Source organism: Erythranthe guttata, chromosome 11 (genome assembly GCF_056151865.1).
Source record: "Erythranthe guttata isolate IM_541 chromosome 11, IM_541, whole genome shotgun sequence".
Lineage (NCBI taxonomy): Eukaryota > Viridiplantae > Streptophyta > Magnoliopsida > Lamiales > Phrymaceae > Erythranthe > Erythranthe guttata.
This window is the reverse complement of record NC_142543.1, coordinates 6,368,760-6,386,366: the sequence shown is the minus strand read 5'-3', so window position 1 is coordinate 6,386,366 and position 17,607 is coordinate 6,368,760. Positions and strand designations below refer to the sequence as shown.

Genomic DNA, 17,607 nt, shown 5'->3' with positions numbered 1-17,607 from the left:
AATGTATTTTTATTGTTATATATTTTAATGAGTACCTGGAATTCAGAACACTATTTGAGATGGGAGCAATAATTTTTGTTTTTTTCAGTTTTTGGTAAATTTGGGATTTGTTTCAATATCTCAACCTGGAATTGGTTGATTTATTAGAAGGAGAAAAATAATATCATGATATTCTTATGGATATCATTTGCTATTAGTAATATTATTTGCTACATCTGTTGGATTGAGCCACGATCGAGCCGTCGTGGCTCACTCTTTACCGCCACCTATTCTCACAGTGACTCTATATCTTCTCCACCGAGCAATTCCACAAACTATCACCTGTAATTCTTCCAGTTAATTCCTCCTCCTCTTTTTCTATATGTTGATTTTTTGTTAATTTATAAGAATATAATTAGCAAAAGTAATTAGTGGGTTTCTCAGTTTTAGTGATTTTTTCTTTTCTTTTTTTGTTTGTTTGTTTATTTGTGTGTGTTTGTGGTTTTTGCAGGGGTAGTGGCGAATAAAACTATTGACTATAAAAAAATGGCATAATCTTGAAAGATTACATATGCAAAGAACAATCTCGGCGGAGGTATATTTCTAATCTTCTTTTTTCGATTCAGTGTGAACAGTTATACAGTAGTTGTTCCTATTGTTGTTTACACCATAATAGTATTAGGCTCCACGCAATCATAATTCATAACCCTCTCTTTGTCAATCGGATTCTCTATAGTTGAATATTTGTGATTTTCTTTTGTTTATGTTCAAGTTTTGCCGAAAAATATTGTATTGCAGTGGTGTTCGTTGGTTGCACAGGCGCCGATATTTTCTTGGTCGGAGGTAAAAGTTCCTCTTTAGATTACCTTTATGTTCTCTTTATAATAAAATGCATGGTTTTTTTTTCAGCGTATCCTTTGTCAGGGGATCTATATCTGTCGAATGCTTTTGTAGGCTCAAGTGGTATCTCATCATCATTCGGTAAATTGATAAGTAAATAAATCTAGCTGTCTTATCTTTTGTGGAATAATAGAATTGTGCATTTTCATGTTTTGTGGTCGCAACCTGCATGCTTGATGGTTAAACAAACAGTAAAATGATTGTGAAGTGAAAGAGGAGCACATAAGAATACCTAGCAAAGAAAAACTTATAAAATTCATCTTCTAATCTTTAAGTGACATAAATGTCCTATTGAATAAGTGAGAGTTATTGCCCATATTATTTGTTCATGAAAAAGTATGAAAATGACTAACTTCTAGAAGAGAAATGAAATGAGTATGGCCAAATAAATATTGTATAAGAATTAGATTGAACTATCAGCTTCAATAGTTTGAATTCGATTGTTTGCCCCTTTTTTCCTATTTCTCACGGTTCTTCTACCACCCGTTTGAATAGATTGAATTCTTTTAGAAGTTCGTTTCTTCTTTGTTTTGATTTTTTCTACCCCGCCGGAATATTGCTGAAATTCAAGGTATGTTTATTGACTATAAATCTGAATTTCTTGAAGAGGCAAAAAAAATTATCAGTGTTTATATTTTACAACATGCTCAAAACACTAACTTGGATGTTAATGTTACTGCATTTTAGGAAAAAATGTCGGTGTTGATTGTGCGATGCAAAAACTGAGCTAATAAGGGTTCATAGGAAACTGAAGACTCCTTTTAATTGTTTGTAGTCGTGGAGTTCATAATGTGATTCAGAAACTGAGGTAATATGAGCTTATAGGAAAACGTCTTACTACTTTTAATTATTTGAAGCCGTAGTTGACGATTCTTTTTTTTTCCCTTCTTTTTTGTCTCTTTTAATGTGTTGTGGTGTTGGTTCTTTAGTTGAAAGCAGAGGGAATTAAGGCTTTGTAATTTTTGTTCAATTGACCTTTTGATTTCACAAATATTGTTAATGGTTGGATCGTTGAACCCTTTCTTTGTTTGACTAATTTATTGGCTTCACTATCCCAAGTTTTGCAATCAACTCATCCTCAAAGAATAAGTGCTATATTGGAATTGTGGTGATATTGGAGTTGAGGATGAGTTTATTTTTGTTTAATGCGGGAGGAAAGAATTAACTCAGACACATTGCCTTCCCGATTCTATGTTACGAGAATTGGAGGGTGCATTAATATATAAATGGATTTGCGAAGATTGTTGACATGTAATGCTAAACCAAAACATGTATCATTCTTCTTCTTCCATTTGTAATTTTGTTGTCTCATATTCTGCAAAAACAAAACTATTTGATTTGTCAATCATTTTAATACTCATGAAGCCATTGTGGCACATTTTGAGAAATCCTATGGGCATTTTGGTTGAATGTTGGTTACCCCAAGGTATTTTTATTCATTTACCTTTAAATAATCTAAATAGTGAGTAATTTTATGAATGTTTTTTTCCTAAGGTCAAGACTGTAAGAAATTATTATTTAACCAAGATTATTAATTTATTGAGTTTCTATTGTATCTAACAAAAATATATTTTATGATTTTATTTAAGTAGATGCCGTAAAATATATATTATGCTTTTCAATTTTTATTCTTTTATTTTAGTAAACGCCCCGTGCAGCGCACGGGGAAAAATACTAGTACGATAGTAAAATTAAACAAATCTCAATATGATTACAATGACGAAAATAAAGTAAAATATTGTTCCTTTAATGTTATCATTTTAACTCCAATCGTATCGATTCAAGTTGCGATGTAAGGCTTACAAAGTTCGATTAGTTTTGCTATTTGTGAGAGTCAAATTAAATCATTCTAAAAATTCACTATTACATAAATTCGTAATTTATTTTCATCATATTTTTTGCCTACGAACTTCGATTAAAATTATTCAAGTTGTGTTAGAAAACCTCGTAAAAACAACAACTTTCACGGTTTGTAATTTCTAGATTCATTTTATATGATGTATAAAATCAATGTTAAATATTTTAATAAAATAAGTCTATTTATTAAATATAAAACCAAAACAATGTTGTATATTTAACTCGGTTATTTCTATGCTACACTCAGTGAAAACTACGTCGGGTGATTTTTTACCGTTGATCTACACACATTAATGTGGGTGTGTGGGTGTTTGTGTGTATATGAGTGATAAAAATCTACTCGGTGTATTTCACCCGATGTAGCATAGAATAAACCATTTAACTCTCAGAAATATCCATTTAAAAAAAAAAAAAGGAATAATTTGAGAATGACGAGTGTTTGAAACGGATGGGTGTTGACATAATTTCCCATTCCGAATTGTTTTGAATACTTTTATCCCAAATTGGTAACGCGTGGAATGCAATTACACGAAACCACAGGGGCCAATTTATAATTATCCTTATTTAAGCCCCAGCACCAGCACAATAAAATATTAGTAACATAACTTCCCCGTCGGCCATTGCTGTGGTGAAGCAAGGAAAAACGGAGCGCAGATCAACAATCTCTTCCTTGCCTCTCAGAAGATCTAATCTCCTCTCTATTCTTTCTGGTTAGCTATCTCTCTCTCTCTCTCTCTCTCTCTCTCTCTCTCTCTCTCTCTCTCTCTCTCTCTCTCTCTAATTTCATGTATGTATAGGGATTTTCATGTTATTATTTCCCCTCTGTGATTTGATTTTCAAGTACTTCATCTTCGTTGTTGAGATTTGATTACCGCGGTGGTGTGAAATTTACCATTTTCTTACTGTTTTTACGAACAGCTTTATGTCGACACTTCTCTTTGATTTTGGGAATATTTTAGGGCACCAAACACATAGGCAATTATAACGAATGCATACTTCAAATAGAAAATTGGCATAAGAAATATGCTTCTGATATTTGCAGGTCGATTAATTACTAAATGTTTATTAGGGATTGCAGTGATTTGAGGGGTTCTTATCGTTTTCAGCAATTGTTTTATATAGTTCCCTCTGCATACACTTCTAATTTGTAGTATCCAATGTAATTCTGCAATTTCTTGTTTTGATTTTTCATTTTTGATTTCTCGTTCCGAGTTCAAATAATACAGAGTATTCTACCGTTGTATACTGGGGAGATTATTCTTTTTGTTTCTTGAAAAGCATGCCGTGATATTCGTCACGAGTAAATTTGAATGGAAATGTTTAAATGGATTTTTGTTCCATATTCTATCGTTTGCATTTTTTGTAACTCTGGTACCGTAATGCAAATATTTCAGTACACGCTGTTCTCTGATCTGGACATAAGCCGCCAAAAGTGTAGCCTGAAACGATAGTTTTGCCCAAGATTTATCGAGGAACGGTATATTCTGTTCGATCACTGCATTAAAGATGCAGAGTGAGGACGAACAGGTGGTTGATTCTTCTAAAGCAGAGACGACCAAAACATGCACACAAACACCACCTGAAGTTGATGACTGGGCAAATTTCAGGGATGATGATATTATGCAGCAGCAATCTGCCATCCAGGCTGTCGAAGCCGACAAGATTCCGTTTGTCGGTGACAAGGCAAGATCCTGCAATATCCAGTTTTTCAATATATATTTCTTATAATCGTTTGGTCTTACTTGGTAGTTTTTAGGTTATAACTAATGAGTAGCATGCATGTTTTCCTTTCAGTAATCGATTATATAAGTTATGATTGTGAATGTTATTATAATATGTATCCCGTAGAACACATCCATTTAGGCCCCGTTTGGTTGGCAAGATAAGATTAGCCAAGATAAGATTAAATAATCTAATGAAACCTAATTATTTTATTGGAGCTTGCAACGCCCAAAAAAAACTCATTAGAAGGCAAGATAAGCCATGATTATATGATTTTGGCGGGTCGACCCGGCAATTTATTGGGATAACAAACATCAAATTAAGTCCAACTATTTAGTTAATCATGGCTTATCTTGGCAACCAAACGGGGCCTTAAGGTATAAGAAAATGTTTATGCTAAATGTTTGGAACGAGGAACGATTTTGCTAATGCTGTTTCATTTGCAGGAGCCTCTCTCGTCTTTAGCAGCTGAATACAAGTCGGGAAACCCAATTATATTGGAGAAAATCAAGGTCTGCGTCGTAATTTTTAAACACTTTTTTTCTGGTTTCTATTGAAGCTTAATCCTCTGTAGATAGTAACTGTTACAATCTGTGCAGGTTCTGACCGAACAATACGCTGCCGTGAGGAGAACACGTGGAGACGGGAATTGCTTCTTTCGCAGCTTCATGTTTGCTTACCTCGTACGTCTCATTTCTTACAACCATAGTATTTTTAATTAGGGTTTTGAAATTTGTACATTAGAAAAGATTAAGTGGTCCGACAAATTTTAGGAGCATATTCTGGAATCACAAGACCGTGCAGAAGTTGATCGCATCACAGCCAGCGTGGAGTACTGCCGAAAGACACTTCTCAGTTTGGGCTATGCAGAATTTACTTTTGAAGATTTTTTTGCGGTACCGATTTTATTTTACTTTTTATAATTTACTCAGTCCCATTTATGTAAAAAAAAAAAAAGGTCTGTGAATATTCGTGAATCTTATCTTTCTGAGTTCATCTGCTCGTATTTTTCAGCTATTCCTCGAGCAACTTGAAAGTGTTCTTTCAGGGCCTGAAGCTTCCATAAGGTTCAGAAACTTATATTATCTACTTGTACAATTTTGCCCTTTCCTTCGTTTCGTCGTAGATACATATACGACTAATACGTGTCTTTTGTTTTTTTAAATATTCACAGCCATGAAGAACTTGTAGAGAGAAGTAGAGATCAGTCAGTATCTGACTATGGTGAGCTCCGCACGCATTTTCTAGGATATATTAAACTTCCGTTTTTCCTTTTAATTTCTTTACTAACGTAATATTTTGTTGGCTAGTTGTAATGTTCTTCAGATTTATTACCTCTGGCGAGATAAGAAACCGTTCAGAGTTCTACGAACCATTTATTCAAGGATTAACAAATACCTCAGTGGAGCAGGTTCGTTTTCTTGAATTTATGTCATACTACCAACCATAAGAATTACGGATTGTGAAACTAAACTACACAAACACGAGCATTTGTTGCATTTAATTTAATTACGCATAAGAATTGATATATTGTGGTTATGGTGCAGTTTTGCAAGTCGTCGGTGGAACCAATGGGGGAAGAGAGTGACCATGTTCACATAACAGCTATATCAGATGCATTGGGAGTAGCGATACGGATAGTGTATCTTGACAGAAGTTGTGACGATAAGGGCAGCGTGACTGTGAACCATCACGATTTCAGTCCTGTTGCTCGTGATCCGACAAATGCTAATATTAATAATAATAGTAATAATTCTCAGCCAATCAAACCATTCATTAACTTGCTATACCGACCGGGTCATTACGACATTCTCTACCCTAATAACTAACTTTTCCTTCCTTTATATTTTCTTGTTTTCGACATTTTGTCCAATGATGGGTGACTTTAAGATACTCGGTGAAGTTGGATTACTTATCATTTCTCCTAAGGCTTCTCGATTCGTAAAACATTTTTTTTTTTTGATTGAGGAACTTATGTGTTATGAAAACATTTGTCGCAACTATATGATATTTGGTTTATGTTTTCTGTTAGTTGTCGACACGCAGTAGTGAAAATCGGACGTATTGGATCGAAATTACCAATTTAAGAAGCAATTCGATTTTTTAAGAAGTTATTTTAGTAATTCCAGTTGCATTCCAAAAAAAATCGTTAAACCATTGGAATTTTTGAAATTGTTGTCAAAAATTTGTTCCAAAACTGAATTTTCAGATTTCATTCAGTAGGACACTTCCAAGTTAATGTAATGTAAAATTGATTTCAAGGAATTTTGTTTAAATGGCCAGGGCAATTAGCTAAAAGTCGTCATTAGTAATAAGGCCCGTCTTTATAAGGTTCCGATTAAAGTTTCTCGTGTGTAGAACCGTTGTGAAGAAAGTTAATTAACTTACGACTAAGTGTCATTTACCCACTATTCATACTTTCATCCACAATATGTGTAGGAAATAACTTCCACGTAAATCATCTTCTGTAATTTCTTAGTAGTTTACACCTATATATATGAGAATATTTCATCCTCTTAATGATTTCACAATTATCTCTCTACGGATTTTTGTTCTTTGCATTATCTCTTTCTTTTGTTGTTTGCTTTGTACTATACTGCTGCATTATTCCACAATAATCAATACCAAAGAGTTAAATAGGTCATTTTACAACAACCACATTCTTTCCATCTCTTCTCGAAAAACAAGGGGGCTATTTCTTTGCAAAACTATGCTCAATTTCATATGTGGCAATTTCGCCAAGATCTCTTCGTTAGTTGGGGCAAGAATATGCACGAATTGGATTTTTTGAGGAACGCATCGAGAGAGGATTTGATTTGGTTAGGCAATGTGTGGCTGGTAAACAACCGCCCTGTCATTAGTGCTCGGTTAACTGTTTTGAGCTCTACTAAGGTTATGATGAGGAACTTCAAATTGGATTCGAATTGTAAAATAACTATTTAATTCGCAGAAGAGTTATTCCAACGTCGTTTAGACTCCTAAAAGTTCGTTTTGTACTCAAATACAATTTGAGTTCGTAGAAAACCCTAATTTTTCCATAATTTCTTTCGATATTTCCACCAATGCCCATTAATAATTTTTCTCCGAATTAAATAGTTATTTTGCAATTTGAATTCAATTTGAAGTTCCTTATCAGGTTAACTGAGATTAACTATATTGGTTTATAGCTAACTAGATACACATTAACCTCTACTTATGTGAGCTGAATTAGAATAATTTGTAGCTAATTCGACATATCTAATCTTAATTATAAGGATTAATAGCTAATTAGGTTGACTTAATTTTAGTTACTTGAGCTTAACAAATTAATTTGTAACTAACTAGGCTGATTTTAGTTTCAATTATAGAGATTAACAAGAATCATTTATAGCTATAGACTGATCTAAGCTTAATGGACTGACCTTAATTATGCTTAAATGAGGTACTGTACTTGTGTTACTAAATTGGTCAGGTTTTGTCCATAATTTAATTAAGGGCAAATTACGGCCACCCCGTCAGATACATGTGTTCAATTTTTTTAACTGGCTATATAAATTGGCCTACAACCATAGTTATTGAATCGGAAAATATCGGCGTATTGTTTTCCTCCATGTATCGTATCGTATCGTACGATATTTAATCAACTATTAAAAATAATAAAATATATATATCTACATAATAAAAGTACATTCCTAATTTCATAAAAAAAAATCTATCATAAAATATATCATAAAATAGGACAGAAGTCATAACTATTCATAAATATAACAGTTCAAATTTTAATCCCTAATTTATAAAAAACTAATCTATCACTCATAATCTTCAAGATCAATGTAACTTCAATTTTTTTCATCCACCAATTTCAAACGAGTGTCTACATCCTCATGTTCATCAATCTCTTCAACTTCATCAACTCCAACTTTGGCATTTTCCTATTTTCTCTTATCAATATAAAACTTGGCGTGTAAATTTCTTGGATCTAATATATGTAAAAAAAACATTAAATAATATTGAAGTACGTTTTCAGGCCCTGATAATGTGAATATTTCGTTTTTTTCTTTTTTTCTTTAATTTTTTAATTTTTTAATTGTTTAATTTTTTTAAAATTTTTAATTTTTTTTTTTTTATATTTTGACTAATATCGTATCGTATCGTGATATGGCGATACAATACGATATCTCGCGATATTTAACGGTATTCATGCATAGCCGATACATATTATGAGTTGCAGGGCCGGCCCTGCAGTTCTGAATGCCCTGGGCGAACACGACAAAATGTGCCCCTAATAAAATAAATTAACGAAAAAGAGTACCCGATCGTTTATCATTACAAAAAACAAAAAAAATAAAAGGTTCATCTACTAACTATTTATCTTCTATAAACTAAAATTTTATAGCCGAAGAGCCACCATTTTGTCCTTCAAGTAGCCAATTACCTACAAGAATAAACCAGTAGTTAGATGAATCATAGAAGATGTCTTCGAGTTGCACATTTAGAGGCAAAATCGTCAATGATATCATCATATTGAATATTTTCCAACATATCTTTTTCAATAGATAAAATTGCTAATTCATTCATTCTACCTTGGGTCATTGTGGTACGCAAGTAGGATTTTAATAATTTCAATTTTGAAAAGCTTCTCTCGGCAGATGCTACAGTTACGGGTATCGTCAACAATATTCTATAAGCAATCATGACATGTGGAAACATATCCATCTTTTTTACAAACTCTAATATTTGAATAGCGGCCCATGGCTTACTTCTATCACATGATTCATTCGGTAACATCACTCGTAACACTTCTAATTCTGAACATAAACATTTTGCATCAATATCAGAAGCATCACCATGTTTCAAAGCATTTTCAAGTTTCACACAAGCATTCATCAAATCACCATCATCCAATGAAATCAATTTCGTAACATCAAATAAGAAACCAAATATAGAGTCAAAGTATTGCAATTGTTCAAACCTGCTCTTCAATTGACCTATAGCAATATCTACAATAAAAAGAAAATAATCAATTCTAAAAGATTCTTCGGCAGGTTGATTTTCTCTTTCATTATTAGAAACCTCATCGAAGTTTCTTTTTCTACAAATTTTACGTTTCTCATGAAAAAGAGGTTCAACTTCTAGTTCGTAAGCTATGTTTTTTGCCTCAATTATGGCAGAAGCAAACCCGTTTTCTCTATACAATTCAAAAAATGAAAGAAGTCCGGCCAATTGTTTTACAGCAATGTCAAGACGCATGTCCTCGGATTGTAATTTTTTGCTGACTAAGTTAATTTTATGCAAAATATCATGCCAAATCACCAAACTTAAAATAAATTCGAAACTTGAAAGTTCACCGGATGCTAAAGTTTCGGCATCTCTACTTAATTTCACATCCTCACTGATTTCTACCAACTTAAACAAAGCTTCTCTAATTTTAGAGGCTTGAGTTTTTATTGCTTTTACAGATTCAATATGACTTTCCCATCTTGTTGTAGACAGTGATTTCAAAGTTAATTCATCAACATACTCAAGCAAAACATTCCATCTCTTTGTAGAATTAGCAAATACGTTGTATATGCATTGACATGCTCCAAAAAATGATTTTGCTCTAACACAAGAATTTGCCATATCACAAACAACTAAATTGAGACAATGAGAACCACATGGCATATAAAATGCTCTAGAATTAATATCAAGCAATCTTTTTTGCACACCTTGATGTTTACCTTTCATATTAGAGCCATTATCATAGCCTTGCCCCCTCACATTATCAATATCAAGTTCTAAAGATTGTAAAATAACTTGCAATTCATTGAAAAGTCCCAAACCAGTTGTATCTTCAACATTCAAAAACTCTAAAAAATATTCTTCAATTTTAATTGGAGAATTTGACATGTCTACACATCTTATTATAAGAGTCATTTGTTCTTTGTGACTTGCATCCGGTGTACAATCAAGAATTACCGAAAAATACTTTGCCTCTTTAATTTTTTTAATTATTGCTTCTTTGACTTTTGAGGCTAAGCAACACATCAACTCATTTTGAATCTTATGACTAAGAAAATGATAATGAATTTTTTTTTCTCGAATTAGTCGAAAATGTTCTTGCATTATAGGATCAAATTCCGCAATCATTTCAAGTATGCCCAAAAAATTGCCATTGCCATCTTCGTAAATTTTTTCATGTGTACCACGAAATGCCAAATTATGCGTAGCAAGACATTTAACAACGGCAATTATTCTCAACATAACATGCTTCCAATGTTTTGTATTGCTTTTAATTTGTTCTTGTAATTCTTTATCAATTGTGCTATTTTTGTTCAATCTCATTTGTAGTTCAACACAAGCTCTTAAATTAGTAAGGTGCTCTACGCTATTTTCATGTTGTTTCAACTTGGCACCTAAATGTTTCCAATCATTCACTCCATCGGTTGCTAAAGTACTTTTGGTGTTCATAACTTTAAACAACTTACAACAAAAACAAAAAACTTTATCTAACTCCTTTGAGTAGACCAACCATTTTTTATCGCGAGTCTCACCATTTGGTAACATTTGAACATAATATGTATAGGAAAAACGTCTAGATTCTTTATCCATGGGAAACTTGAAATTTTCATCTCTTTTAGGACCATTTTCTACAAGCAAATCTCTCATTTTTTTATCTAGACCATCCCAAGTTCTTGGGTCATAAATATTCAAAAGATAACTTGGTTCTTCATTCACATCATTTTCATTCTCATTAACATCTTCATTAGAATTATTTTGATTTTCTAAAAGTTCTTCATTCACATTATTTTCACTCTCAAAAAATTCTTCACTCAAATTGTTTTCATTCTCTCGATTATGAGTTGAATTTTCTACCGTGACATTGAACTTCTTACTCCAAAGTTTTTTAATTGAATCTCTTAAACGTTTATCCTCCTCTTCTTCGTTTTTCTTTTTTTCTCGTTTTTGAAATCCAGAGAGTTGTTTCATGATTATAATATATGATTCAATAAATTTATTGCAACAAGCAAGCCAATAACGCCCAAACAACAACCAAGTTCAAAAATAAGAAACTAAAAAAAAAAAAGAAAATTCAACAGTTAACAAAGAAGGATAAAACCTGATATTAGCAAATTCTTCTCAATAATCTTGACCCATGCCTTATGCCCTTGGAGGAGTTGATAGTTTGTTGGAATTGAACAATTATATTGCTCAAGAATCAAGATTAATGGAGAAATTTGAAGAAGTCCTATGTAGAAGCCCTAAGCAGGAAAGAAAAAGAAATAAATTTGGGTCTCTCACCAGTAAACCCTTCACGTCTCTTTCTCTTTTTTATTTTTTATTTTTTTTATTTTTTTATTTTTTTTCGTGTTTTGGGCTGAAATTTGGGCTGAAATCAATTTTGAGCCCCTCCTCTATTTCCAACTTCAAAATTGTTTAGGCATATATATATTAAAAAAAAAAATTATGGGCCCCCCAGGATAATGGGCCCTGGGCAGCTGCCCCACTTTCACTGCACCAGGGCCGGCCCTGATGAGTTGTATCGTTTTGATTGGACCGTACCGTCTCGCGATATATATCGCGGTATCTCGCGAGTTTAACTACTATGCCTACAACCATTCAAAAAGAGAGTAGAACTATTGATCTAATACTACCCTCCTCGTTCTATATTACTTGGGCAATGCCTTTGCACCCCATAATTCATTTGGAGTTTATTACTTGGGCAAATTACGAGACGTTACAAACCTGGTCATCAAAAAATAGCCGTCACATTCTATGTAATGGCATGGACGATAAAGAGTTTGAACCGATGTCCAGTTTTCGTATATCATGCTATCTTTTGGATCACGATTTCCTCGAAAAAAAAATATTATGGTATTAGGAGCTGGTAAAATTTGAAAATTATAAACATTCAAAAGTAAATGCAAAAGGGAAAAAGTATCATTTTTTCTGCAAATGCATTTTTCACCAATTTTTTGGGATTTGCATTTGCGTAATACGTACCTAAAAAATCCGAAAGAAAATTAAACTAAACCAATAAATAGTCGACTGCGTGTTCTTGAGAAGATGGACTATTCCATTCGACGGTAGTGGAAACGAGAAATATCGAAATTGATGGAATATTTCTGCGGAAAATGGAGTATCTCAAACTGAGAATATTGTGAAAATCGTAGGTGGGAAAGAATGTGTCTTAACTTTTCAACAATTATTTAGAGATGAGTTCGGTTCAAAGGGAAAAAATATAAGGATGTATTTTGATAGAGGGATTTGATTTGGGGAATGATTTTGAAATGATCACAATTTGGAGTCATTTGAAATCCACCACAATTGCTCCAAAAACAACTAAAAAAAAAGGGGTGTGGATTTCAAATTCATCACCAAATCCCTCAATTCAAACAAGTCCAAGAAATTTGTTATTATGGATCTGAAATCCCTCCATCCAAACGCAACCTAAAGTAATACTTGGAGGTGGCCAGGTATAGTTAAAAGGGAAAAAATAAGGAAAAAATATGGTGAACTTAATTCTATTAAATCTGCCATGATTCTCTTGTTGTTGAAGCCTTAGCCATTAGAGATGCATGCATGTTCATCAACGAGGCAAAACTCAAAAAGTTCAAGTTTTGTTCAAGAAGTTCAAATTTTGGCGCCCACAATCTTGTGAAGTGGGTGTTCTCGTGCAAATCGAACGGTTTTATTCATGCTAATTTATTGCCTAATACTCAATCTTATTTCAAATAAGTGGCGCTTAAGGTCTTAACACATTAATTAAGAAAGTTAATAAATACTATTGGTTTTAGGGAAAATAATTCATATTTGACAAAATTAACATTTTGTGGCTTTAAATCTCTCTTTACTAGTTCATTAACAACCTCTCATTAATTGTAGGGTAAAATGGAACAAAAAAAAAATTGTCTTATCTTAAAATTCTAAAGTGACACTTAATATGAAAAATATAATTATAGTTAAAACGACACTTAAAAAGAAACAGTTGAGTAGTTGTTTCTGTGATGGGGTCACCCCTTGTGGACTCTCAGTTCTTATTAATGCAATGTTTTTCTTATCAAAAAGAAAATCTATTACTCCATCCATCCCTTTTTATATGTCGTTTTTGTTTGTTACGCGTAGATTAAAATAGTCAATAAATATGTATAGATTATACCAAAAATATCATTGTAAATACTAAAATACCCTTGTCACTAATTATTTTTTAATTAACTAATTAAGGGAGATGGGAAAAATTGATAAAAATACAATTAATACGTTATTGGAACTCTAAAATGACAAATAATTTTGAACACAAAAAACACTCCAAAAAAAACGTATAATACGGGACGGAGGAAGTATAGTTTTTTGATGGGATATAAGACGCAGTAGTGGGCCCATTTTGGTAAGCACATTTTCGAAAGGACAATGCTAAATGGCCAGAATCTGGCCAGCCAGAAATTGATTTTTTTATTATTATTTATAGTCTATTACATCTATACCCTTATTATTAGCTTTCCCTCCAAAAAATTTCCCTCCTCCTCTGTCATTAAGTTAACATTGATGAGCCTAAAATAAACCAATTATTATACGCATTCTCACACCAAACAATAAAAACCAACCATTACTTATTCCCGGATGGATTCACGTGAAGTGGTGCAGGGGTGACTTTTGTAGATGAACCAGGTGAAGTGCTTTGTTATTATTATTGTTAATTTATTTCAACTTATAGTTTATTATATTATTAGTCAATTTGCAAGAAAAAAAATAATACTAATTGGAAATAAAATAAGTCTATTCGAAAAACATTACAAAATAAAAATCATCACAAAGTCTAAATAAGAATTTGGATATAAAATTTAACAGAGTTCATAGACATATGAAACCATAAGAAAATACATAAAAATAATAACATTATTAATAATAATTCAAAGATTGGTTATATCTAATGCTATTTTTTTTTTTTTTTTTTTGAAGCAGCAAGCTAATAAATTTCGTTGGTGTATATGTCAAGTTATATCAATTTTGAATGAAGGGATTGACATTAACCATTTTTCCATCATTGCCTTATTTTTTATCTAATGCAATGTACAACAAACTGGTCTTGTATTATTAATATTATTAAACTTGATTTTTATCAGTATTTATTATTATTATTATTATTATTATTATTATTATTATTATTATTATTATTATTATTATTATTATTATTATTATTATTATTATTATTATTAATAATAATTTATAAATAACTTTGAAATTTAAAAAATAAAGAATTTTATCGAACAATCAATAATTCAAAACTAACAAGATTGAATATAAGAACTATAAACTTATCCAACAAACTAATGAATACAAAAAAACTTAAGAATATATTTTTGTAATGCATGCACAAATTCTATAATATTTTACTAATCCACTACTGCTAGTATAGATTATTTATCAAAGTAAGATTTTAGAAATATATATATATATATATATATATATATATATATATATATATATATATATATATATATATATATATATATATATATATATATATATATATATATATATATATATATATATATATATATATATATATATATATATATATATATATATCAGTGTTCTAAAAATCGGCCGAGGCGGCCGATTAATCGGTCGCCTAGGCGGAGGCGGTCCAAAACCTTTACGATTTTAGTGTAAAGGTTTGAAAAATCGGTTTTTTGCCTGTGAGGCGGTCCGAGGCGGTCTGAGGCGGTCCGAGGCGGTCAAACCTTTAAGGCGGGTCAAACTTCGGTGGAAAAAATTGGCAAAAAATCGGTTTTTTTTTTTTTTTTTTTTTTTTTTTTTTATAAATCAAAATAAAAGTTGGAATTTAAATAAAAAAAAAAAAGAGTTTATGCTTTATTTTGTTTATGTTAATTATTATTGTTAAAGAACTATTGATGTATGCCAAGAATGTATGTAAATTCAAAAAAAATTGCCTTTTTATTTATATTTTATAAGGATATTTATGTATTATGATCTTATTATTATTAAACTTTTATTATGTTATTAGAACATATACATGATGGAGATATAACTATGTTTAAATATTTTTTATCTATGTTTTGAGTATTTATAAATAATATCTACAAATATATTATATTAAATTTTAAAAACCGATTTATTTCCGATTAATCACCGATTAATCACCGCCGCACCGATTAATCGTGAGTCGGTGCCTGACCGAGTCGGACCCGATTACCGATTTTTACAACCTTGATATATATATATATAGTTGTAAGTGTAGGTTAAGTATATTTTCTAATATTCAAAGCATTCTATACATACAAATTTATTAGTAGACATGTAATTTCATGATGAGTCATAGAAAATATTCGATTGAATTCTCTTAGAAGTATAATAAATAAATAAATAATCATAATATTAATTTCTTAACTAATAAAAGTAATTATGTGTCTAATTGATAATTAGAGTAGTTAATTTCGTGATTCTAATGGCAATTTCAAAATTAGGAATAAAATTGATCATAATCCGATTTTATTAGCAAATTTGAAATTGAATTAGAGATATTGAATCAAGATCCACTTATCATCTAATTTTTCTCTCGATCGTGCGACCCACATTATGGGTGGTAAACGAGCTGAGCTGACTCGTGAGCTCGATGAGCCGACTCGAAGAAAAAAAACTCGAACTCGATGTCGAGTTTTTCCAGCTTGATTTTTTTGACAAATCGAGCTTGAGATTTTTTTAGTTGTTTATGAACTCACGAGCCGACTCGCCAGCCTTCTTTTTATTTATTTTTATTTTTTATTTAAAAATATATAGTAATATAAAAACAACATATAAAAATTTAAAAAATATATAATTACAATTTATTATTTATTTTGTAATTTTTTTATGTTATAATATAAATAAATTTGATAATAAAATTTAATTCACCCAAGAGTTTTCAGTTATTTTATTAAGATAATCACATAATTAATTAGTGTAACTCCATAAGCCAATTCAATAATCATTAACCAGTATTCTTCTTTATCACTCTCATTGTTCGCAGCCCCTACCCCACATATGTATTTATATAGTGTCTGTTTCTACAACCCCTCACAGTCCCAATTCCTCTCTCTCTCTCTCTCTCTCTCTCTCTCTCCTATGCCGCCCACCATCCCATATCCGCCATCTTAATACATATACATGAAATTAAAAGGTTTACCCAAACATTTAAAAAAATAAATTAATTAATGTTATTTTATTGGAAGTTGTAATCTAATAATTAATACATTGAAATTTGAAATCCTAATAATTATATGTTGTGGAGAGAGAAAAAAAAAAATCAAATTCAAACTGGACAGTAAATAACTAAATATTATAAACAAGGATATATTAGTAATTGTATATATTAATATCTTTTGTAAAGTTACAAAATTGTCCTTTTTGGCCACCAAGCTTTATTGTTTTCGAAATATTTAGGAGATTATCATTCTTACTTTGGGATTATGAATATAAACCAAGTTTCGGAACACACATTCCCCAACGTCTTGTTCCCAATGTTCTTTACATTTTACCAAAATAAATGGACTACATTGGTTGCTACACTAAATACTATATAAATTAAACCACTAGATATAATTTGTTGCTAAAATTCAATATTCCCAACAATTTTATTTGACTAAATTACGGTCACCCTTGAGGTATGGCCAAATTACGAAAAAAAATTCTTCTTGTTTGGGGTAATTACAACCACCCCTCTCTATTATGAATTTTCTTACACGTCCACCCTATGGTATCAAAATTCACCAGAATCTTCTAAATTCCGTTGAATGTTCTCTAGTTTGTACTCATTTTGTGCATAAATACAGTTTCTGATGCATCATAATCTAATATTACAAGCTAAGAGAGACATCTTATGATCTGATTGAGAATATGGAGCTCGAATAAGGTAAAATTTCATAGTTGATGAGTGATTAATATGAAGGGATTTTCATAATTTGAACTTATCTCAAGGAGATGACCGTAATTTAACCGTTTTATTTTGATCATTTGAACACGAAAAGAACTCAGTTCAATTAATAGACTATTTCTTTTTCTTTTTTTTTTTTTGTTTTCTTTCTGGAACTGTACCTATATACTTCACGAACTTTGCACCCATTAAAAAAAAAAAAAAAAAAAAAAAAAAAGGTCCCAACAAAGAAAACAATCAGTATCAGAATCCAGAAC

General features: G+C 31.3%; 2 protein-coding genes and 1 long non-coding RNA gene across 4 annotated transcripts; 2 read left to right on the top strand and 1 right to left on the bottom strand.

Annotated features, from left to right (window-relative positions):
* Positions 1-248: 248 nt before the first annotated feature.
* LOC148766876 (uncharacterized) lies at positions 249-1,079 on the top strand. The gene is made up of 3 exons (XR_016034281.1): positions 249-335; positions 491-822; positions 889-1,079. It is a non-coding gene; the product is annotated as an uncharacterized LOC148766876 (long non-coding RNA).
* Positions 1,080-3,206: 2,127 nt separating this feature from the next.
* Positions 3,207-6,482, top strand: LOC105968136 (ubiquitin thioesterase otubain-like protein). Of its 2 annotated transcripts, none has more exons than XM_012992757.2 (9): positions 3,207-3,446; positions 4,131-4,419; positions 4,905-4,970; positions 5,058-5,141; positions 5,232-5,354; positions 5,473-5,525; positions 5,633-5,682; positions 5,769-5,869; positions 6,006-6,482. In XM_012992757.2, exons 2-9 carry the CDS (start codon positions 4,243-4,245, stop codon positions 6,285-6,287), a joined length of 936 nt encoding a protein of 311 aa, XP_012848211.2. In that variant the 5' UTR covers positions 3,207-3,446; positions 4,131-4,242; the 3' UTR covers positions 6,288-6,482. The 2 variants fall into 2 exon arrangements, with proteins under 2 accessions (XP_012848211.2, XP_088681360.1); XM_088825234.1 differs by having other exon boundaries at positions 3,359-3,446; positions 4,131-4,599; positions 4,836-4,970.
* A 2,338-nt stretch (positions 6,483-8,820) lies between these two features.
* LOC148766875 (uncharacterized) lies at positions 8,821-11,538 on the bottom strand. Its single transcript, XM_088825501.1, has one exon. It carries the CDS (start codon positions 11,404-11,406, stop codon positions 8,902-8,904), a length of 2,505 nt encoding a protein of 834 aa, XP_088681627.1. The 5' UTR covers positions 11,407-11,538; the 3' UTR covers positions 8,821-8,901.
* Between the last annotated feature and the right edge of the window lie 6,069 nt (positions 11,539-17,607).